Consider the following 24911-nt stretch of genomic DNA (forward strand, 5'->3'; position numbering starts at 1 on the left):
TTGTAAGAGAGAGGTTTTATATCTCTTTCTTTTGTTTTTCTGCTGCTGTGTTAATTTTATTGTCAAGATCATAGATCCTGAACCAGTAGGCGTAAGTCAATGGAAGAACTCAACTTTATTGAGAGCAGGATAAGGCCATAAATGTCCTGGGTTTGTTCTGTAGTCTCACATAAAATAACTCCACCGATAAAACGCCCTGTCTGATGATGGCTAATCAAGGACTGCTGCTTAAAGCTCCACACGTAACCTAGCTATCTCCACATTAACCTCCTCCTTTCATTTCCTTGGTTATGTTGAATAGGAAACAGTTATTGAACCACAGTTATGTTCATAGAAACCATTTGATTAATTGACTATGTTTTGAACTCTTGTGACCCGAGGCTGAAATATAGCTCAGACAAAAGTGACAGAAGCCCAGCGATGGGATGGGGCTATAAAGGAGCACCAGTAAACCGTCCGTAGGCAGCCCACATTCATGTTCATGTTTATCCTTGTGGAACTTGCTAAAAGTAAAGACAGATGTCCAGCTTATCTCATGGAGTCAATAGCAATAATATGTACGGATGCTGCTCACTGCGAGTTGAGCCTACTCCTGCTGTCACTATGTCTTTATGCGTCCACAGGGAGAAAACCTGGAAGGCAGGGGGAAAAAAAAAAAGCATTGCCAGAAATCCCTGTAGGCTATCTGAGAAGGAACGGATGTGTAAAGCATTTCTTTCTGCATAAACATTTAGAAATCAAGCTCTCATAAGTCAGGGATCCACCAAATGTGGTGTGAAGAGGCAGATGAAGCCTGCCTTCTGGCATGCCAGCATTTGCTGATTGATTTGGAATGCAGAAGGGCCCTTTTTATTTTGATTTTAAAATTTGAACCACATCTTAATACAAATCAGGTGAAAAGTAAATTGAAAAATAGCAAGCCTGAGATTACAGATGTGCCAGCTTCATATTGTTCAGTTTAGCTGAGGTCATAGTCAAACCCATCAAGTTCACATCGTTTAGTGTATGGCCACTGAGGTAATATTCAAACAAAAGAAAAGCAGTCAGAATACTGATACGCTCCTACTTTGCCAGCTGGCCTCATTCAGCTGTACAAAGCACACTGGCTTCAGCTATGTAAGGAACTCTAAATCAGTAAGGAATACAGGTTTTTAAAAGGATATTCTGTTCCAAACAGCCCATTCGTGCTCCAGCTCTCTGACTTTAGATCAGTCATAAAGAGGAAATACCTCTCCTAATATGCAGTTTCATATTCTGAAATTTAAAATGTAAGAGCTATGCTAATGATGATACAGTTAATTTAGACAGAAGAATTTTTCGACAGGGGACATTTGTATTCTGCTCAGTGGTTTGGAAAAAACTTGAACTTCCTAGAAAGCATACAAGTAGAATTACTGGCATCCGTTCCTCCTCCATACTGGTGATGCTACCATGCTGGTTCCCTGCACACAGGTATAGATTTATGTAGATTAATTTGGTATAGTACAGTGAATTGCCACTATGATAGATATTTTAGAATTACTTCCTAGCACAGCCTAATGGCTGGAATCAAATAAAACATAAAAGTAGATTTATATAGATTGCTGTATAAATCAGATAAAGCTTTATGTTACCTAGCATTGGTAATGGAAGCTTTTCCTGCAAATAATATAGAAGTTGTTCATGTAATATTTTCATTATTTCAGTGAGAGTAAAGCAACAAAAAAGAAGAAAAGAAATAAACAAGTCTGTCGGGCTTAGCTACCATTAAACATCATTAGCTACAATTTTGCCTGACAAGTTCTCTCATCTGGTGATGGGTGAAATGGTAGAAAAGTAGACTGAACAATTGCATAAACCCAAATGAAATATGCCCTTGTATTCTAAGTGTGCACAGTTCAGTCAGTTAAAATAGAGCAATTTATTATGCTTTAGCAGCTTGAGCTTAATCTGGTTTTAAATAGTTCTCTTTTTTTTAACTTCTTGCTGAGATTTAACTGGTTTGAGAAGACACATGACGTAGTGCTACACAGTCTCTTGCTCGCTGTCTCACCAGTTTACTTTGAAATAACTTTAACATAGTACTGATGATGAAAATAACTCACAGGAAATGTAGATGAGCCTTTAAACAACAGTGAATATATTTGTTTTATTTGAAATGAGTGGATAAAGGCTTAATGAAAGAGACAAGAATACAGAGGGGAAAGAAAGGACATGGGTGTAGCAGACAGAGTGGTGAGCAGCACCGTCCTGCGAATTTGGGGACTCACCCAGGCAATGGTGCGTGCCCCAGGGCATCCCCTTTTCATAAGCTTCTCAAGGTTAATAGCTCTTAGCATTTTGGGGCCAGCCTATCAAATTGCTTACTGGTCAGTTTTTAATATCAAATTGCTACTGTGAACCAGTCTGAAAGACTTTGCCATATTGGCCACCCGTAGTCAAAACGAATTGGGAATGTTCTCACCTTGCCTGCATTCAAAGTGTGCTGTGCTGTTCCTCAAGGCAGGAGATACGTGACCTTTACCTAGTGGAATATTTTCACTGCAGACATTTTGTTTGATATTGTGTTATGCTGTAGTTTTCCACTTACTTATTAGATCCCTCAGCCTTTGTGGTTTTTCACAGGTAATTCTGCAGTTACACCAGCTATGATAAATACTTTCTTGAAATCTTACTTGAAGAAATTTAGCTCAGTCGCTTTGCATGTGGAAGGAAATAAGCATCTAATAGTGTTTGCACCATTGGTTGATACAAGCAGCTATGCCAGATGCATGGGTAGTTACTTGTGCATTCATATTTGATCCCACAGAGATGGAGGAGGGAAGATTTTTCAGGAAAGTGTGTGTGTGTGTATGTGTGTAAGAAGTTTAGCAACCAAGTGACACCAAATTCTTCTTACAACTGGGAATGGGACTTGGGCTGGCACAGGCTGCACTAACAATAGGATGATGGACCCTTTCACCTTCAGGTTACCAGTTCAAATTCAAGGCAGATTTGTAGTGAACAAAAGTCATTACACTCTCAGAGCTATTCAGTGGCCTGTGTGAAGTGAATTGGAGGTCTCAATCAGAGTCTAACGGACATGTGTCCAAATCCAGAAGCTGTAATCCTAATTGGCACTCTTGTTGATAGTGGTGACATAGAGGCCAAGGACTGAATGGGCATACAGACTGAATTTACTCTCCTTGTCCAGAGCTGGGTTAAAGACCAGCAGAGTAGGTCATAGAATGTTTGTGTCACTGCTGCACATGATATGAATGTTTTCTGGATTGAGAAGCGACTGCAAACTTCAAAAGCATTCATGGAGTCTTAAGTCTCCTAAAAAGCCCTGAGCTAACTTTTTTTCTTTTCATTCAGAGAAAAAATTGCTAGCAATGTTTGTTGAGCTGGCTGAAGCTTTGAGGTGTCTTAACTAAAAAAGTAGGGGAAAAAATGTTTTAATTAAAAGTCAAGAGAATACCAGGAAAATCAGTAGAGAGCTGTATGTACTGTTCCTTCTTATGAATAACTGTTTAAACAGAACCAGATTCTCTGGTCTTTAAAATGTATTTTCCTAGAAGAAATTTGCTGTTTCCTAATAAAAAGGAAAAAGAATAGCCCTAAAAAAAAGAACACGCCCCCAGCTGACTGCTGAAGCAGCTCTATGACCATGAGTATGTATTGTGATCAGAGACCGTATATTGCTAAAACTCCTTGATGGAATGAGTTTTAATTTGGTTTACAGAAAGCTTTAGGGGATATGGCTCTCTACAAATTAGACCACAGGAGCTATAAAATGAAGGATGTCCTCCCTAATTAGAAACAGTGGAGCGGTCTGGTGTTCTTCCTAGTTATAGCCTCGTGGGTACTCTCTCACAAGTGAACTCTGGGCAATAGATGCTTCTCTAGTAACTGTTATCTGTCTTTTTACTGGAGTTTATCTGTCGTCCAATTTTCTGTCTCCAGTTCTGAACATGCCTTTCTACATAGCTGTGGTAAACTCTTAACTGAAGTTTTGAATGGCTGCTGCAAAACAAAAATTCATATGTTGCTCGGTGATCAGCCACCACTACCAGAGTAGCTTATTTTAAATACTAGGAAATGGTCCTCAACCTCAGGTGAACACGGCAGTCAGTTTAGGGGGGTTCCTTTTGCAGCATGCAGCTGTACCAGCTCTGTTTTCTCATTCCTCTTGGGTTGAAGTTAATGAGAGCTCTGAGGAGAGGAATATAGATGGACTGAAATAAATTATGCTTTATGCTAATCAAATTTAATTTTCTAGATACATTTTTTAACAAGAAAGCATTCATCAAACTGGGATCCAGGATTTTGGACAAGAAAATAATACAGTTATTTAACTATGGCTGAAAAAAAATGGTGCCTGCAAATCTAATAGTGGGATGTCTTCAGCTTGTCATTTGTGCCAAATGATAAAACCAAATTTAAGCATAACTGAAAAAGAGCATTAGGCATAAATGCACAACAGTAAAAAATCAACTACAGATGTATTTCCAAACTGCATGTGACTCAAAAGCTGAGCGTGGAGCTGAGGCTGTGCTTAGGCAGCTGCAATTTGACTTTTCTTAATTGTCGGTAAGGGAGGACATCCAGGCTCTTAATTCATCAACATCTTTACATGTAGACTTATATGGAGTAGGACCAATGACTGATCCAATGAAAGCTTTAATTTACTTGTGACATATTGTTTCCACTAGGATTTGTTGTAGATCAATCTGAGAACAATTACTAGGTGAATAAAAGAGAGAGAAAAAAAAAAAAGTCAAGCATTGCTCTGGAATATTAAGTAAAAAATGGAAATTTAAAATCAGTCAAAGTATTTATTTTGCTGCCCAGCGCGAGGTATTACTGACAGGAAAGGGCTGTATTTTTAAGTGTGATTGCTGTTTAGATTTTGCCAGAATATATAACTGAACATGTCTCATGACCGTCTTATTTTTGTGTAGTATTTCATCCTCTGGCTTTGTGGGGGAACTATATGCCAAGAGAACTCACTGGAGACTGAGTGACAGATCAGGCTGTTGTCCCACATTCCCTTTCTACTAAATCACAGTTTTCTTTAGATGGAAGGTGGCTATTGTGAAGCTGTCAAACTGAGGAAAGTTAAATGGGCTGAAGTGAAGGCTCGTGTTAACAATAGCAGCTATCTCTGTCAAATGAAAGCTCAGCAGACAGTTACAAGGCAATTCGGCACTGATGGGTGGTCGATTAAAAACAACAAAAGGCAAGATGAATGAAAGGGGAAAATCCCTATTACTTTGTGGTAGGAGCAAGGGGAAAACCAAAAATAAAATAAAAACCCCACCTCACCCAACCCCGTAGCAATTGGAACAGACTTGTAGTTAGCATGACCTTCATCATCTCCGATATGGCACAATAAAACTGACAAGATTATTTTCTCTTCAAGCAGTGCTGAGGTATTTTCATTGGCAAAAATCTGGAAAAGTAAAATAAATGCAGAGTTCAAGGCAATTGAAGAATTCTTGAATCTGATAACAGCTGGAACATAGTGCCACCAGGAAAAATAGCTAGGGTTTGTGCTAAAAAAATTATGACTTGATCATTTTTTTACGGTGTCATATCTGAGATTTTGAAGGTTACCCTATAGACAACCAGAAGAGGATTAGAGAGAAATTATCTTTGAGCTCAAGGGAGCACCAATTTAAATTGGATTTGAGATATAACTTTTGCATTACCTTAGGAGATGAAAGGTAGTGTTGTGCCCTGATAGTTACCCAGCTACCTAACCATATGTATCAACTGGATTAGTCCGTAGATTAACAGCTCACGCACCAAGTGCAAGGTGTATCATGCAATTTCCTTTTCATGGGACTCATCCTGTTTCAATTGAACTAACATCAAAACTCAGCAAAAGTGGGGAGGGCTTTGCAGCTTGCGTGTCAGACATAAGGTAAATGTACACACTTGTTCCTCAGAAGATAATTGTCACTAAGACTTAGACTTGCTACCGCAGGTGTATAAAGCAAGATGAGAAAGTACAAAAGTAGTAGTATAGGAAAAAAGGTACATTATGTCCTTGTAACTATCCTGATAGAAAATCAACTTGTGAAACCCTAGTGAAATTTGATGGGAGGCAAGCACCTAGACCCACTTAGCCCCTATGAAATTCCCATTCCTTTTCTCACAATTTAAAAGCTAGGAGGCGTTCCATGAAATTCAGAAAGCCAAGAAAAACAAATAGGTTCTTACACAGCATACAATTAGGACTCAGGTTGCTGCCAACAGTGGAGCCAGGGTTCAAAGAGATTCTGAAAAAAGATTGGAATAAAGAATTTGGGAGACATATGTGCTCCACGAGCATAACGAACCAAGTCTCATTCGAGTTATATCAGGAAAAATAATTCAGTACTAACAAATTGTTCCATTGAACAGTCTCATGTGACAAGATGCAGAACTAGATGTACCACAGGCCTGATGCAGTCTGACAATTTTGACATATTATTATACTATTATTTGTCTTTGTCAAGTCATGACGTCATTAGACTTTATCAATGAAATTAAGTTTAGTCTGCATCACCCCTAGGTTTTGGCCTTTGAAGGAAAGATTGAGTATCCATTTTTCAATTTTATGTACTAATATTCTTGTTTATTTGTCTTATAATAACATTGAGATACTCTAGTCATGGACAAAGTAACCAAGTGCCAGGCCTGGTATAAATGTACAAAAAGAGAGGCAAAAAATTGGTGTTCTGGAATGTTTTTAGCAAGGAGGACCATGTTATGAGTTTCAAGGTTTTTTCAATGGTAACATGCATTTCATCTCGTAACTAAATGAATTTGGTGTGAAAATAATATTAACGTACCTCTCAGAGAATCAACCATAATGTTCCTCAACAGCTTTGTGCTAAAGGAAGACCAGAGTGGTCTCAAGATGACTTTGGGAGAGAGATGTTAAATCAGGGAGCTGCTAAAGGAGATCGTCTTTCTCCTAATCTTGGAAATGTCAACGTGTGTCATGTTCTCACTAGGATCAGAACCATGATAGTGACTTGCAGGGTTTGCTCTCAGTAATTAGGCATAAACAGTGTCTGTGGATATCTCTACTGTAACCTTTTAAACCAATAACTGAATATTCCTTACTTGGTTCCTGCCAGCTTCATTCTTCTAACATTGGAGAGAACTCTGCAAGCACAAATTAGCAGATAGCTCAAAAGTAACCTGGGCTTCCTAGGGAATATAAAGAATGGAGAGTATTTGTATATGGGGTGTGTGAATGTGGGGAAATGCTAGCTTTTCCAGAGTTACACAGTTTGTGGTGATACTGAAAAAAAATAACCTCTGCAGATTTCAGGCCAAAGTGTGGTTTAACCATGTGGCACAATTTATAGGGTAAACAAACTTTCAGTAAGAGCTAACTATATCAGAAAACTTGTTTAACATGCACAGAAGGCACTGTTAAATTATTTCAGTGCCATAATTCAAAATGCCGAGGAAAATTCTCCTGTATTACAGCCAGTGCAAGATTGGATCTGTAGCCAAGTACATCAACATAAATGTTCAGCTGTCTGGGGAAATACAAGTCTTACACTGTTACTTAGGGGAAAATGTGCACAGACATAGTGGAGCCCCTTATGAAACAATCCTCATTTTGTTAAACAATAGGATCAAATTTTCAATCAGGTTATCAAGCATATTGCATTCTTCAAGCTTGCCAAGCAAAGAGAAGTATCAGCATGAAGACGGATATATTTTTACAGAATTAATGATGTATGAAATCTGGAAGTGGAAACATACATTTTCATTTTATCCTCTAATTTTTCTTTTTACATTATAAGTGAAAGGAAATGCTTGGAAGTATTTGCAGTTACTCATATCTGTTTATCTTAGAGTGATTATCAGAGCAAACAGTGTCAGGCATTGTGTTTGGATCTGAGCCTGAAAAATAGTGCTTGCAGGAGCAAGGATTACTTGCATGAGTCAGTGCTTTCAGGACTGTGCTTGGTACTTGATTTCTATCATGCATATTCAGTGCCTCATAAATCATCCAGATTCAGAAATCATTTAAGTATTTTATTCATTTATCTCTTCTATTTATATTAGTTTTAGTCTTGCTTGGTTTTATCCCCTCTATTTATATTAGTTTGGATTAGTCTGTTTTAACATTTTTAGATTGATCAACAGAATGTTCGTTTAAGTATAGAAGTGAACCGTCTTACTGAAGATTCATTTCTTTGCAAAATTTGTATCAGATCTCTGGGACAGGTGTGGAATGTCGATGTAGGATTTTGCAGCTACAGGAAAAGTGGCTTTAAAAACTGATCAGAAATTTAGCGCAGTGAAAATGAAGCTCACCTTCGCCAAGATCGCCTTATCTTTGCTTTCTATGGGGATTTTTGCTGATTGATCAGCCCTGAACTACCTTGTGTACCACGCACAGTCCAGCAGTACATTTCATAAAGGTGTAATGCCTTTGCAGCATTGAAAACCCCAGTCAGTTCTCTCATGCACGCATAAGCCCCTGGTACTTGCTCATCTTCTCTATGGCCGACCCCTGCTCGTTATTCACCCTGCACCATCAGCAGGCCAGTACACAGGACTTGCATCCCCTCTTGGAATCCTGCTTTGGTGAGGCACACCCCTGAAAATCTCTCTTTAAGTCAAGCACTAAGCTTAAAGCATTCTTTAAAAATCTGACATGTGACAAATTTCACTTTTCTCCATATGAACAAATGCTGTTTCTGAAGCTAAAGCTCCCATTCTCCATAGCCTAACGTATCACTGAAAACCATGTCATGGCTGCATTGCGTTGCCTGTTCGGTATCTGCCACTGGAAGACCTCCCCCTACTAGTCTTTATTAAACATCTTGAGTCTTCCTTTTGAACAAGTAAATAAATACTTTACAGTTTTATGAAGTTATTGTTCATTTGCACTGAAATGAAGCAGCCAGACCCCTTTATTGGGTTACAGGACACTCATCCCCAACAATTCATTCTTGAGGACAAATTGACCTGAGGGATTCAAAAACCTCTCAACCTGAGATCACTGTCAGAGAGTCTTTGTTGCCGTTCCTCCACTCATCTGATTAGTTAGGGTCCACTCGCGTGGAACTATTTAAAATATAAGGACATTGGTCACTCTACAGCTTTTTTAGAGGCTAGTGTTGTGAAAGAAACTGGCAGGCTTTGCCTTCAGCTTGCTTCTTGCCAAATACTCTTTATCCTTTCTGTGAAGGGATGAGCAGATCCCCAGCAGTGCCTGAGCTTTTGAGGATCTCTTGAGTTCATTTTAGGAGTTTCAGGTTTCCTCACATTAGAAAATACTGTAATTTGAGTAAACTTCTTCTAACGGTCAGTTAAAAAATGGTGTTTCTACTAAAGGAAAATCTGCTTTATATCAGGAGGAAGAGACCATGTCTCTGCTCGTTTCCTATCCTTTCCATTCTTCATCCAAACCAAGGCTGACACAAGTGCATATTCTACAAAATCACAGTGAGATACTTGGTTTTAGTTTGCCTTTGGCATTTTCTTCCTACTTTTCTTCCACCTCTGCCTTCTCTTTTCCACTTTCCTGTTACTGCTCTTTACAGGATTTTCATAGAATCATAGAATCATTTCTTTCTGTGTCTTCCTCTGTTCTTTTTGTCCCTGTCTCCTTAACCAAGACATGACCCTAATGGTATCCATGTTTGAGCTGGAAAACTCTGATGAGCCTAATACTAGACAGAAGTAGTTTTTACTAAACAAAATAGTTTTCCCTTTCTATGTGTGCTTAAGCTATGAAAACTGAGTGAAAAGCTCCCACGTCGTTATTAAAGTGCTGTGAACCTATAGGAGGTGATGTGTCTGCACTGGAGAAACATTAACTGAGCAGTACCCTTTTGCAGACCTGTGTTTGGTTTCAGGGCATAAACATATATTGGCTATGAATACTGTTCAAAAACTTTGTTAAGGAATGGAGGCTATAGCGGGAAATAATTCTCATGTTAATTGTAGTCCAGAGGTTGTTGGGCCTTGTTATGGCTAAGAGATTAAAGTAGGGAATTGATTTGTGAACTGGGGATAAATTGTCCTCTGTTGAATTTTTATTTACTTGACACCCTGTTCTCGGCATCCAAGGTCCAGGCAGCTGCTGTAATTTGCTCACTCAGAGCTTTCTCTGAGACTCTTTTGGCTTTTCAGATCCACCCTTCATTTGCCTTCACTGGCTACTACGTGCCACGGTTGGGAGGGGACGGGCAGATACTAACCACAACATCACACCCAGCTGGTGTGGAAGGGCTGCGGGTGCCATTGCAGCTCACGGGCTGGAGCAGACCGGCGCTACTGGTGACATGCCGTCCAGCCTTCCCCCATAGCAGGCACCGGACAAGTTTCACCTCCTCATCACCCCACTGCCCAGCTCTGCATAGTCCTAATACTCATGCCGGAGAGGAACAGGGTTCATCTCAGTCCGTACTGCCTCTGGAAAGTGCCTCGAGGACTTGGTGTCATTCTTATTGCTAACGCTGTAGTGCAGTCTCTCTCCATGACACTGAACTTCACAGACAGCAGTTCAGAATTAGGGGCAATTAGTTCAAATGGCAGAAAGAGCCACAAAAATGCATCAGTATAAAGGTTTTCATGAACAAAAAAACTGCTTCCACTCCAGACCAGGTTATTGAAGCTTAAGATTTACCAGACACAACTCATTTCCAATCTGCAGAAACAAAAGATACGAGATTACTGTATGTAAGGGGAAAACGGTGGACAGAGAAAGATTTGCGAATGTCATGTTGGTACTGACAGCTCATCAAACAGCTCCTTGAAGGACTCACTTTGCTACCAGATTAAAAAAGGAATAAAAGATAAAAGAACATAATCAATGAATAAAATTAATATCCTTCCATATGCACTGTAGAACATTGGATAGATGAGCTAGTCCTATGTTTTTTGTTCCCTGTTGAACAACTCTTTTTGATATATTTTCTGGTATGATTTTTTAAAGTCACCTTTGCAAGTTGCTGTAGAATTATCAATCATTGTTTAACTGTGTGCTAAGTTCCCAAAGCCTTTGTGTGTAAATATGCCAGCTGAAGGCTTGTTTACCAGAGAAAATACTGGTGCTCTGGCTAGGAGACAGTTTTAATCAAATATGGTTGCAGTAAGCAGGTGTTTTTCATGTGGAATGTATTGGAAATGAGTAAGTATCACAGAAATGGCTCTTGGACTATATATTGCTCTTGATAAATAGCAGAACCCAAAATTATATCAGCCATTGCAGTTGGTCAAAGGGAAAATAGTAAAAGCTTTGTGCACACTGGCAGAATTTGGCACACTAAAAAAGGTGGGGTCCTCATTTTTGTTCTTCAAAAGCTTGAAGAATACAAGTTTTACACTGACATTCTTAGAAACTGTTATTAGTCCCTCCCTGTATTTTTCCTGGACCCATACTTTTCTTTGTTCTTGTCTCTCTTTTTTCTCTCTTCCCCCCCCCGCCCTTTTTGCTTCTAATGATACATCATTCTCAGGCCTTGCCAAACAAAGAGGTATGTTGTACTGAGGAGTCATTGGACAGTGAGTGAGACACAATCTAACAGAGATTGCACTTTTCCAGACAGAAGGCGTAAACAGTAGTAGTAATGTTATTAAGACAAAAATATCAACTCACCAGCTTGAAACAAAAAGATGCTGCTTTTTTTGACTTTTTAAACTGCCTATTACACTGTTAAAATATTTTGACCCAATTCTTCTCCCATTCTATTGGAAGTGTTCTTTCGGAGCAGGATTGGACCTCAATATGGATGTGAAGTTATTGGGTATGCTACAGTGTTATTCATGCTAAACATACAGAGTTCCATCTACGCTTGTAATATACAGATAAAATTTGGCAGTAGGTTTCTCCCGCCTCCCAAAGTTCTTGTCTCAGCTTTAATGAAAAACAAAATGCCTGTCAACAGAGCAGTAGTTATAATGCACTTAGTAGCAACTTAATATTTTAGTTGCCTTGAAGAGCTTTTTATACATAGAGATTAATGGATGGCTAGATAAAGAAATTCTTCTACTGAAAGAATTAATTTTGCTTAATCCTTTTGAAATTAAGAGATGATACGGAGAGATGAGTAATGAAGTGCACTCTCTGATTGTGAGGTACCTAATAGATAACCACAGGGGTTACTTCTCTCTCACCAGCTGTAATTACACTAATTACTGATATGGTGCCAGGAACACTAAGGCAGGCTGAGTGTGACAACACAAAATGGAGTGTTTCTTAGCAAGCCATCTTTCTCCATCAGCTGGGCCAGAGGGAGGCTGACCGTGTTATAAGGCTAATGTGTGCCTTCTCCTGCGGGAGGGAAGAGACCAGGTACCTCTGTTGCTCACAGGCTTTTTTGTGGGGAAGACACGAGACTTGACTTCAGTTCTTTCTAAGGGGGGGCAATTTCAGGCCAGAGACGGAGGACTTGATCTATACCTTAAGCAAATCAGTCCTATTCAGGCCACTGAAACTACTCAAATGAGTAGAAGTTACTCCTGTGAGTAAGTTTGCCAGACTGACCTCATCGTTGACAAGAATGTAATGAAAGAAAATGGTGGATGAGGAGAAGGAAAAATTAATAAACTATATTTAAGTATGTGTAAAATTGCTGGACAAGTGGCCCTGACTATTAATGTAAATGGTGCTTGTAAATTCCATTTAATCTTCTGAGATTTTCTTTTACCGTAACTCTTACAGTATCTCAGAGGAAATATTTTAAAGATGACTTGCACATTTCAGCAAAAGAATGAATATCGGGTTTCAAGATTTATTGATGGGATGTTTTAAAACAAAAGATCTTCTTTTTTCCTTTGGAATTACTCTACCATTTATTTTCATTTCCCCAGGTTTTTTGTCCACTGTATTATGAACTTCTCTGGGGAAATCTATTGTTAGATGTTTTCACACACGTAGGCCCCTTCTTCCCCCTTGATAAATGATAAAATTGTGCTCCAGTGTGTGCAACACATTCTCGAAATACATCTGAATTCCATTATACAGTTTGTCATTTGCATGATACCTTTTGAGTTACCACTCAGAGAAGCCTAATATACTACAGAGAAATGCACACGGAAAATGAAAAACAAGTTTGGTATAAAGTCCATAGGGTAAACCAGCATAGACTGTGTTGAACTGATGGCCTTATTTCCATGAAAGTTCAGGGGTAGAAAAGGTTGCATCTCAGTGCTATTCACTGTTTGCATGGACAGTGTTCCCTCCACGTAGGTATTGCTGCAAACAAGAGTGTAACAAGGGCTTTGTAGCTCAGGATAGTAATGTACTACTTTTTTCACCTCAAAGACATTTATTTGATTCCTGCCCGTTCTGGATTTAAGTCTTATTAAGTATCACAAGTGAAATTTGCTGTAACAGTCTAAACTCTCTCTTTAATATTGAACAGAATAACTAGTTGTAGCACATGCTACTCCAGTCTAAATCACACAAACCTCTATTTAAAATTGTCCTTTTGTATCAGTGGAAGGTTGAAGCAGGAGCGAACTCTTTCCTTGGAGAGCACCCACATCCTCTATATCTTCCTGTACCAGCCACTGCTTCTCTTTATCAGTGCTTTGCTGTGTCTGTTGTGTCACTAGTCACAGTTTCATGGTTACCTTTTCTTTTCAGCCAAATTTAAGCATACATCCTACCCCGCTAATGGGACAGAAGCATGGTTTGCCCATTGAGGTTGCAAGGACAATGTTACAGATTTACAAAAACAAATGGGCTAAATATTTTGAAAAACAGGAATATTATAAATATATTCCCATTTTACCAGAGACAAACCTGGCAAGAAAAGAGTGGCATGTCTGTATGTCTGGTTAACACCATTGCCTGTGCTCCTTCCTGCAGAAGCAACACTTGTGATATGACCCAGATGGGATATGCATTTTGTACAAACGTGGTTTGACGAGTGAGTTAATTTTCTGGGCAGCTCAGAATGAGGGAATTGCCCAGTATTCCCTTTGCTGTCTCCTTGCAATGCCCTCTTCCCTTTTCTTGATCCATTTCATTCCCACAAGGGTTTTTTTTTACATCTGAGTGGAGCTCCATTGCAGTGGTGAACTGATCCCAGAGCAAATTAGAAGTGCAGAACCTCATCCTATTTAGGCTGCCTTTTAAGCGCTGCCTCCTTGATGAAGCTGTCTCACCAAACTTATAACATCTTATTATAAACACAGTGTACTGCCATCACAGTCATACACAACCAGAGCAGGAAGAAATGCATATCATTCTCAGAAGTTTGCTGGCAATCTGGACCTTTTTCACTTGTAAAAAGCATTTAAATACGTTATACATGAAACCAAAAAAAGGATGTTGAGCTGTGAAAATACTCCTTTAAGAAGTTCAGTCTTCTATAAAAATACCTGAAATTGAGTTATATTGTGATAGTGCTTTTTCAGGGAAGAGATTATCTCACATCTCCTAATCAAATCCTCACTTGCTCAGTCACAGGATCCCAAACCAGCAGGTCTTGTGTGTGCAAAACACCCGCTGAAACTCAACAGTCGTGATGGGCTACGAGTCCAATTTCAGTGTGCATGCAGCTGAGCTTGGTGACACCCCAGTAAGTTTCAGCCCAGACCCCAAAGCTGAGCTGAGGTTCTGCTGCCTTTGCTCCTCCCAGCACTGATGGGTGGGAAACCCTATTTCAGTGACCCCAAAAGTCTCATCAAGTCCTAGGTCATTCTTGCTCTGCAGCTTTGGCCTCTCACTATTCATGACTTCGCTGAAGCAGTTAAAAAAATGTGCCTAGACTTTTATTGTAACTGAGTAATTCATGCTGGAACAACTGTTAGGAGTGGCTAGAGGGACTCCATGACTCATTCAAGCTGAACATGGACAGGAAAAAGGTATAAAACAGAGTCTGTCCCACTGCAAAACAGAAGCCATGATAGGACTTGCATGATTTTTTGACATCATCTGTTAAGAGACAGATACAGAGGGATTTCTGATTATGTTTAAACTGGTTTATTATCGTGGCATATTTTTTTAATCATATTTTTGGAAACTGTGTGAAGAGTCAAAGAGAGAAGATAAAAATTTAGCTTGCTATGCCAAAATCATAATAAACTGTTATAAAAATATCTCTTTGATTTTGGTCCATCTCATCATCTTCTGAGGCCTGGTACAAGTTGAAGGCTCCTAAAAATAATATTTTGTTGTTACTATTTCTAGTGAGACTTTTACAGAACTCATCCTAATAAAGCCCTCATTCAGCCATTTGTCTCGTTAAATTTGTAAGGTAAGAACAATCTGCTTTGGGAGCCGACTCATCCCTGGAGGAAGTGGGTATTGTAGTCAGTCAATGAGATTGCCCCTACTTACACCACAGATAAATGTGTTGCTTTGTCCCGACGTTTCTGCTTTGCAATAATTTCACATTCCAAATTATAAACGTCTGGAAATTGTAGATTATAGTAAATGTGCTGACACAACTTCAACTGTTAGACTAAATGGCATTGCTCTAATAATGAAATAAAAAATCCTACTTAATCCCATTCTTTCCCTAAAGTGGTGTTTTGCATTAGCTATGGATGAAAAGACAAACAAGTACATGTATATTCAATAATAATGTCAGCTGGGTCAGAGAAGAATAGGAAATAAAATGAATTCATAACACCTCTGGAGATAGCTTTCTGATACAGGCAGTTTTCTCTTTGATTTGCCCTCATTGACAGTATTCATTCAAATTGGCCTTCATTAATAGCTGGGCTGATCTTCATAACAAATATACTCTGTAATCTCCAGTCTGGCTGTTTCTGAGGTTAACAATTACATAGAGCAGAATAGACGGTATGCATATTTACAGGGATCTCTCACTCAAGAGCGCCTAATTTCACGTTCAAACCATCCAGACAGTGTTTGAGAGAGCTGTAGATACAGAGCTCTTCTGTCTCAGGGCTTTGAAGCTGAAATGGGTTACCTCTCTAGATATGATAGTGAAACAGTCACCTTGGATTAAGGTTGCTGGCAATCTTAAAAAGCCCTTATTGGGCTTTGAGTGTGATCAGATGCTACTTGCTTATAAATGAGAGTTAATAGAAACATTAAACAGTACAAGCTACTATGACCCATGTCTTCAGAATATTAAGCACATTTTAAAATTGTGGAGGAACATCTAGTCCTCTGCTTTCTGTAAAATATTACCTCTTCTAACCAATATCCTCTGGGAACACGTTATTTGAACTCTTCAGCATTCTACTTTCATTTGCACATACTGTGTATTTTTAATTTATTCCTTCACTTCTCTGGCTACCATATATTTATTGTTGATACCGTACTCAGTTTCTCTTTAATTATTCCATCTGCCAGGAGAGTGTGATGCATTTTAGAAGCTGTGTGGTTTAGTTGTTTAACCTTTGAGTTTTGTAACTGAATGGGATGACATATTCTTCATTTAGCAGAACAGGCTAAGAAGAATTATATACTCCAAGTGATAAGCTTGGAACTGCTAAAGAAATACCAAAATGCAATTTTTTTCCTCTCTCTAGTCGTCTAAACATCCATTAGTCTCTTGAAGGGAACTCATAAATCCTGCAAATTTAGTTTATCTGAAACCAACTCTAACAGTTGTCCTTCCTACTAATCATGTTTTATATCCATTTTATATTTTTCAATATTCAATAAACATGTCTTGCGCTTACTGTACTTGTTAGAAAGTGTCTGCAGTATAGGCTGTATGAGGACAGTTATTAATCAGCCATTTCAGATGGCTGTTTGGTTAGTTTAGTAAGTGTATTCATTTATCTTTTTTATGTTTTCTTCTTTGTTCTTTCCATTTATCCAATATGGAATTTCCTTTGTCCTTTTTGGTTTATTTCTACCAGGATGTGTCAAAAAGGAATTTAACATGTAACAAATGAAAAAAAAAAAAAGATAGCTGGAAAGAAAAAAAAAACACCACCCTTTGGGCTTCGTTCATGAAAAGATCCTTTGCATTATGTCCTCTTAGATCTGCATTAAAAAATAATAATAGAGTGCATTATCTAGTAGTGCTGCTTTAAAGCAGTGGATAATTTACACATTAAAGTGAGATGTAGGTTTAAAAGTAGGAGTGTAGGATTGAATTAGAGTTAAAAGTCAGAATGATATAGTCCTGTATGAAGATGGTCTCAGTTTCCTGGGGGTATTGTCCTTCTGGTGTGTAATGAGACTTGCAGATAACAATCTGGGACCGTGGATAGATGGAGGTACAGCGATACACTGAGACTGGCACAGCAAGTAATGACACTGGGGAAACAAATGAATGTGTCTGCTAGATAAACAACGTTAAAAGTTCCTGTTCATCGCTAAAGTCCAGGCCTCTGAAGATTAATAGTTCCTGAAAAATTCTGTATTGGGTTTGCATGGCAAGGTTTTGGTAGCAGGGGGGCTACAGGGGTGGCTCCTGTGAGAAGCTGCTGGAAGCTTCCCCCATGTCCGACAGAGCCAATGCCAGCCGGCTCCAAGACGGACCCGCCGCCGGCCAAGGCCGAGTCCATCAGCGACAGTGGTAGTGCCTCTGGGATAACAGATTTAAGAAGGGAAAAAAAAGTTGCAGCAGGCACAGAAATGGCAGCCAGAGAGAGGAGCGAGAAGATGTGAGAGAAACAACCCTGCAGACCCAGTGAAGGTCAGTGAAGAAGGAGGGGGAGGAGGTGCTCCAGGCACTGGAGCAGAGATTCCCCTGCAGCCCGTGGGGAAGACCATGGTGAGGCAGGCTGTCCCCCTGCAGCCCAGGGAGGTCCACGGTGGAGCAGATCTCCACCTGCAGCCCGGGGAGGAGCTGGGGGATCCCTGACGGAGGCTGTGACCCCGTGGGAAGCCCACGCTGGAGCAGGCAGGACCTGTGGCCCCATGGAGAGAGGAGCCCACTCTGGAGCAGGTTTGCTGGCAGGACTTGTGACCCCGTGGGGGACCCATGCTGGAGCAGTCTGTGCCTGAAGGACTGCAGCCCGTGGGAAGGACCCACGCTGGAGCAGTTCATGAAGAGCTGCAGCCCGTGGGAAGGACTCACACTGGAAAAGTTTGTGGAGGACTGTCTCCCATGGGAGGGACCCCACGCTGGAGCAGGGGAAGAGTGTGAGGAGGAAAGAGTGGCAAAGACAACGTGTGATGAACTGACTGAAACCCCCATTCCCTGTCCCCCTGTGCCGCTGGCAGGGAGGAGGTGGAGAAATTGGGAGTGAAGTCGAGCCCGGGAAGAAGGGAGGGGTGGGGGAAAGGTGTTTTAAGATTTGGTTTTCTTTCTAATTACCCTACTCTGATTTGATTGGTAATAAATTATATTAATTTTCCCCAAGTCAAGTCTGTTTTGCCTGTGATGGTAATTGCTGAGTGATCTCCCTGTCCTTATCTCAACCTGTGAGCCTTTCGTTGTATTTTCTTTCCCCTGTCCAGTTGAGAAGGGGGAGTGATAGAGCGGCTTGGTGGGCACCTGGCATCCAGCAAAGGTCAACCCACCACAAATTCTTACTTTTAGAAGATTCTTTATCCATGCTACAGTCTTACTTTTATGGGTACACATATTACAGGGAGGCATCTGCCATTTATCAAGACGTTAATGACTAGTAGTTATGTGTCCAGATACTTTGTAACCACTGAGCTGCCCGACAACAGAGGTCACTGAAAGACAGATGACTTACAAACCGGTTTAAAGATCTCCTTGCACTTTCTCTTTTTAAGAGCACCAGCAGGGCTTCAAACCTTCTGATATTTCCACATTGGGATTATTGTCCCCTCTTTAAAATTCCTTGTATCAGGAAGCTTCCATGATTTACTGGCAGTCTTCAAACAAAAAAAACTTCCTAACAGAACATCCATTGATTGCTACAGTTATTTAAAGGCTAACAATAAAAAATCATAGACTTCAGTCTCCATCAAGGCAGAAAGGAAACAGTAATTGCAATTTGCGAGCCTCCTGCCGTGGGTAAAGGAGCTCAGGTTGGGAGAAAGGAAGCTCGGCAATTTTAGTGGCTGTCACAGCGGATTTGGGTGAGATGTGCTGATTCATTCATACGGCATCTTGTGATAAGAGAATTTGTCAAGGTGAAAAGATGGGTGTGAGGTAGAAGTATGCCCAAAGGAATATAAGCTCTGAGGAGGACCACCAGATAAAAGCATGAATATATGGGAAGCTGTATGGGAGTTATTTGGTGGCTGCTAGCCATGTCTCTAAGTAGACAGACCTCGAAAGGAGAGACCTTTTCTGCAAATATATAACAGCAAATACTATGGTTTCTTACCCCGTATGTTTTGCCATACCCAAGTCTTGGATTAAAAAAAGAGAAGTAATGTAAGTGTTAATACAGTAATATGCATTATTCAACTCTTTCTTCTGCCAAAGGAAAAGAAGGAGGCACTGGGACAGCCACATCTTTTAGGAGTTTCCTTTCCCTTTAACCAAGGGCAGGGAGCAATAATGTGAGATTTCCCTGTATTTTTTGTTTTTTTTAAAAAGGACAAATAAAAATGGGGATATTAAATAGCAGATTCCTAGCTTGGATGGAAAATGTTTGCTCTGCCTTCAGATACTAACAACTGTGAGGTGCCATCAAACCTCAAACAACAACCTCCTCCTCTTCTTGCTATTCTCCACTTTGCATTCTCAGTTTGATAAGGTGGGGATTGGTACCGGCATCAAAGAAGATCAGTGATGCCCTAGATCAAGAATGAAATATGGAGGACTTTTTCTCAGTTTTTAACAGTCTCAGAGCTGAATTTCCCTTCCGCCTTCTGATTCAGTAATATACGTAGTTGTATATGGACTAATCACCGTGAGACAATGTGCAAATAAAAAAGGACATGAAAGAGGAGCTGACTGCCAAACTTTACGATGGATGAGTCTGAAAGTCATTTGTTCTTACCTAGCATCACATAGAAGGACTAATGCATACATACATGGAGTATTCATCAGTTTACTTATCACAGATCTGATTTGCTGTTGTTGAATAGAAAGCGAGTTTTTCCTCTGACTTTGCTGAAGGGTAGATTCAGCCCATTGTATAGAAAGTTAATTCATTAAATGTAATTCTGTATCGTCTCTTTTTTTTCAGAATGCTTGAGGATGATCTGAAACTCAGCAGTGATGAAGATGACAATGAACAGGTAAATACATCTGATATGAGTGTATAGACCGTATAATCTGACAAAGTTGTTTCATTGGTTGAATGGGATTGCATGTTGGTTTACTATATTTGCATCAAAAGCATTTTGAGGAGCTGCAGAATCCATTAGCTTAAATCTTGCTTGTGCATAGAACCTCTGTGGGAGGAAACTTATTCTTAAATAGGAATGCATTTTGTCAGTTTTGCTGAATTAACTTTGTGAAGTGGATTAAACTAAACCAAAACATGACTTACTAGCCTTGGAGTAAGAGACCACACATGGCATCACCCAGCAATAGCTAATGTGCTCTGAGTTTCTATCCTCCATTGTACCAAACTAACTGTGGAACAGCCTCCACTTGTTTTGCACTCAATTTCTTGAATTTATGACCTTTTTGGAATTGGCTGTAAAATGACCACATCAGACCACCAACACAACTGCAGAGCTCATTTGCACTTTGCAATTCCTTTGTATAGTTGCACCTGAGAAGTCTGGGTCCGTAAGTTTTGTTCCAGTCACTGAGTAAAGGGCCGGGAGTCCATAGTCCATAGTCCAGCAACTGGAATCCACTGATTCCCATTTGTGAGAGTGAAAATCCTCAGTGTGTAGTGGTAAATCAATACTGAAAGTCTCTCAACCTACTTGGGACATTAATGAAGAGTCATTTTCAGAAAACTGGCTCGTGTCATTGCCTATCCTTCCCACTTTATAAATATTTATGGATAATGCTGGGAAATAAAGCTGGTGAAATTCATATTCTCAACATTCTTATCAGAAAAAAAAGAGACTTCGGGTTAAATTCATCTTTCATGTTACTTTATATATGCAATAGGCTCAAATGTTTAAACGTCTGCAGTAGAGAGGAAGGTAATGCTATAATTCAGCATAAGATCATCTGTTCAGCCTGGGAAATGTTAATTATAAGTCAGTCTGTCTTTCTTATTTATTTTTAAATCACCTAAATGTTATTCTTCAACCTACCTAATCCGTCCTTTAGGGTCATGCCAGGAAAGATTTACCTTCTGGTGTCAGTTGACCCCTTAGTCATACAAGTCAGTATTTTTTAGCACCGAGTTGCGCTCTCATCTGAAGCCAAAGGATCAAAAGCCTGTACTTGTGCAAGGAGCTGTTGTACAAACGTGGTGGCTTATGAAACCAGCAGGTTTCCTGATCTATGGGAAACTTGCCCAAGTAGTCCTGTAAAATGACGTTGTGATACTGAGATGCCCAAAACCTAGAAATGGAAATATATTATCAGGTAGGAGTTACTTTTGTTTTCCTATAGTAGTAGTTTTCTAGTGACTTCAGTAGAATTATTCCAAATTTACACAATTTACACTGCTAAGATGAAATCACATATCATTGCTGAATGAAGAAGCAAATGCCTGGGCCAGCATTTGCTGACATCAAATGAAAAGCCCTCACTGACTTGAATAGGTGTCATCTCTGATGTTAATCCCAACCAGGAAAGACATGGTTATGTCTACACTGCACAGCGGAGTATTGATACCTCTCAAAAGATCACTGCTGTCGTGTGGTACATGCATGCCTCTTGCCCAAAGGCAGCATCATGCTCATGAACAGTGTCATGTTGCTGCCAGTTCAGGGGCTGCAGCCTGAGTCCTTATGTGGTGGTGGTGGTGGTGGTGTGCCCGAGCTGTAGGAAGCCTCAGACTGCACGAAAACTCCATGTGACTTCCCACTAATACCATTCACAGTATAAGCTGCAGACAAACAAGAGAGCACAATAAGGACCGTTCACGTAGTTTCTCAGAATTTTATAGTACATAGAAAACATTCTTCCTTTTGGCAGTGTGAGCTTCATCTCACTCTTAAGTGATTAGAATTGATTCAAATCTCCTAAGCTCTCCCAAATATCTTCTTAAGAAACAGATTATGGTGTGTATCTTTCAGGATTCCAAACATGAATGCTTCCAATCGCGTAAAAAATAAACAAACGGTCTGGACCAGAAGCATGCTGAGCATATTTCTTAAATGCCCTGCACTTCAAGGGAAGCCTTCATCTTTCCTATGTACCCCACATATGTATGGTTGCATCTCTTTTATTTGTATTACAAATAGAGGGTATAGACAAAGTTATACACATAGGAAATAATCCCACAGCTTTTTAGGTTTCCTGAATGAATGACTGTATGTGTCTGTCCTTTAAATTTTTGTCACACACTGCATCCCAGACTAAGGCCTTGCAAAGCCGAGCAGCATGGCTCTGCTGCTTCACTCACACATTACACTGGCAGTGCCTTCACACTTTAGCAGCTTCTGCCATATCTCTTTAAAGAGAGGGGATTGGACATGGAAAGAAAAGTTGATCTGGCCCACTGGTCAGACACATAAACATCAACAAAGTAACTGCAATGGTTTTTGACTGCAAAATATTTTTTCCAAAAAGTACATAAAATATTCATTCATGAGGGACAGATCAAGGCAATTACAGCATGTGAATTTTACAGTGTTGAATGTTCAGCTGTGGAGCCCAAGGTTAGAAAAATACTTTTTTTTTTAGCATAAAGATTTTGCAGTCAAATGACCATTGTAATTCAGCTGTACACATGTGTGCATTCTCACAGGGAGAGAAAAGATTAAAACTCTCAGCTCAAAACCATTCTAACAGTTTATGCAACATTTCTATAAGGAAATGAAATCACTGTCTTTACAATCTTTCTGATTTTTTTTTTTTTTTTTGCTATAGGCTTGCAGCCAATATGAAGCATGAGCTAGCATTTACTCATTGTTATTAATAAAAACACAGTATGTAAAAATCAAGTTTATTTTCTTTATCTCTACTCGTATTTCAAGGAAATTTAAATTCTTTGAGAACAGTGGTTGGTAGGGAGCCCTAGGATTTGTCCTTTGAGAATTGCTAGGAACCCTTCAGTCTTTACATGGCAGGGGCAGTAGTGACACTGATGCATAAATGCACCTTGATCTCAACTCTTAGTGAATGTCTATAGCACGTGGAAAGAGTTTGATCTATCAGCCTGTCTTCTGAGACTACCAGTAGTCCATTTGTCATGGTGGAAGATTGTTAGAAGCTTGTCTGCAAGAAACAAAGCTCTTCTGTCTTACTCTCACTCCTATGAACAAGCGCACTTATTTCTGATCTGTATTGCATTTATTTAGGGGTCCATGGACCTTGTGCTCTGTCAGGTGTTAAACAGCTCCTTCCTTTTCTCCCCACTTCTGAGGAAACACCCAACACACATGATAGCTCCGGTCAGTCATATAATTAAGAGGTTGAGCCTGATTTCTGGATAGGATGAGAACTACCAGGTTGAAGTCAGTGGAAGGTATGTATTCTGTACATAATATTAGCAAGGCTGTTACTGAACGTGCTGCCTACTTTCAGCATTCACTTTTCAAACAGGACTTTGAATGACTGGAAATTGTTCGTAAGAGTTATAAACATGATCTGGAGAACCCTCCTTAACATAAGTGTTAGGTCTTTTTTGGTTAAGGCATGCATAATGATGGCCTAGCAATGTATCACCAAGAAAAATATTCCTGAAACGAGGCTATACACTTTAATTTCACCCCAGAGAGGGCTTAAGAGGCTTCAGCAAGTCAGAGCTGACTGGAAATCCAAACTATTAGTGCCAAACTGCTGCAAATTGCATGGAAACCTTGTGGTTTCCCTCTCCTTTTAGGCTTCTGGCAGCTGTGGGCTCGATGCAGAAGTTGTCAAGTGAATTTCTTTGGGCTGTGACATGCAGGAGGTCCAATGAGATGTTCATTGCAGGTGCCTGCAGACTTCAGATCTGTAAAGGGTTTTGGGCCTTGCTTGGAGAGACCACAGTTACTGCCTACATCTAACACATGAAACACACCCCACAGTATTTTCAGTGTAGACACTTTGGAGCTGGCCATATGACACATGCTTTGTCCCATAGACGAAGTGCTGATTCTTATGTCTCATTCCGGGTGATTTGGGATTAAAGACACACAGAAAACGACGGGTTAGATCTGGAATCAATTTTCATTTACAGCTGAGAAGCAGTTATTGATGCTGTGCTCACAGTTCAATAAAAGATCTAAAGATATAGACCTTGTGTTTCTCTTTCAATATAAGCAGCATAATCAGTGTCAAATGTTTTTACAAAGAAAATTGTATTGACAGTTTTATTAAAATTGCTGTCTTTAAAGTTTTAAGTTATCCACAATTTTACCTACTTGAATGGTTTTTAATATGCACACTGACCATCCCAATAGATTTTTATGTCACATATTTATAATACCAGGTAGGCATTTGTTTAATGTATTATTTGAGAGAGATTGTTACATTTAAGCATTGCCTGGACTGTAAATTCTTGTAGTATTGTCACTGAGAGGAACGTTGGCATATGCATCGGTATTGCATTCTGAAGTCCTACTGCACAATATTTTTAGATTGCCTATGAGAGATACAGTCAAGACAGATGACAGACATATTATTAGTAAAAGCATTAGATGACAAGGCATTTCAGAGATGCTAATGTTAATACTCGTCTGTGAGGAAGGACAGAGCTTTTAGATGGCTTTATTACTCTTAAAAAAATACATCAGAAATTAGGAAGAGTAGTGAAGTTTTTTAATTAGTAGCTTGGTTCAGCTAAAGGAGCTTAGATAAAACACAGGTTAGTATTTTTGTTCTTTAAAGCACCTCTGTATAATTCAAATTAGCTTTGAGCTCAAAGGCATCCAAATGAGTTGTGCCTGGATACAGTATTTTAAGTAGCTGCAGTGTACCCAATTTTCTTTAACCAGCTCCTCTTTGTTGTTCTGCCTAAGGAATAGTCCTGTTAACCTTTGAAATGCGTTCTTAATTTAAAGCACATTGCTAGTGTTCTGTGTGTTTTTGAACCAAAGAAACTTTGAT

General features: G+C 39.6%; 1 protein-coding gene across 3 annotated transcripts in view; it reads left to right on the forward strand.

Moving 5' to 3' along the window:
* AFF2 (AF4/FMR2 family member 2) overlaps positions 1-24911 on the forward strand; it is a 350925-nt gene that overhangs the window by 229682 nt on the left and 96332 nt on the right. For all 3 annotated transcript variants that reach the window (XM_029996601.2, XM_029996599.1, XM_029996600.2), the window contains exon 8: positions 19987-20038. In XM_029996601.2, the coding sequence (XP_029852461.1) occupies positions 19987-20038 (52 nt within the window). The remainder of the gene's footprint in view (positions 1-19986; positions 20039-24911) is intronic.

Source organism: Aquila chrysaetos, chromosome 21, assembly GCF_900496995.4.
Source record: "Aquila chrysaetos chrysaetos chromosome 21, bAquChr1.4, whole genome shotgun sequence".
Classification (NCBI taxonomy): Eukaryota; Metazoa; Chordata; class Aves; order Accipitriformes; family Accipitridae; genus Aquila; species Aquila chrysaetos.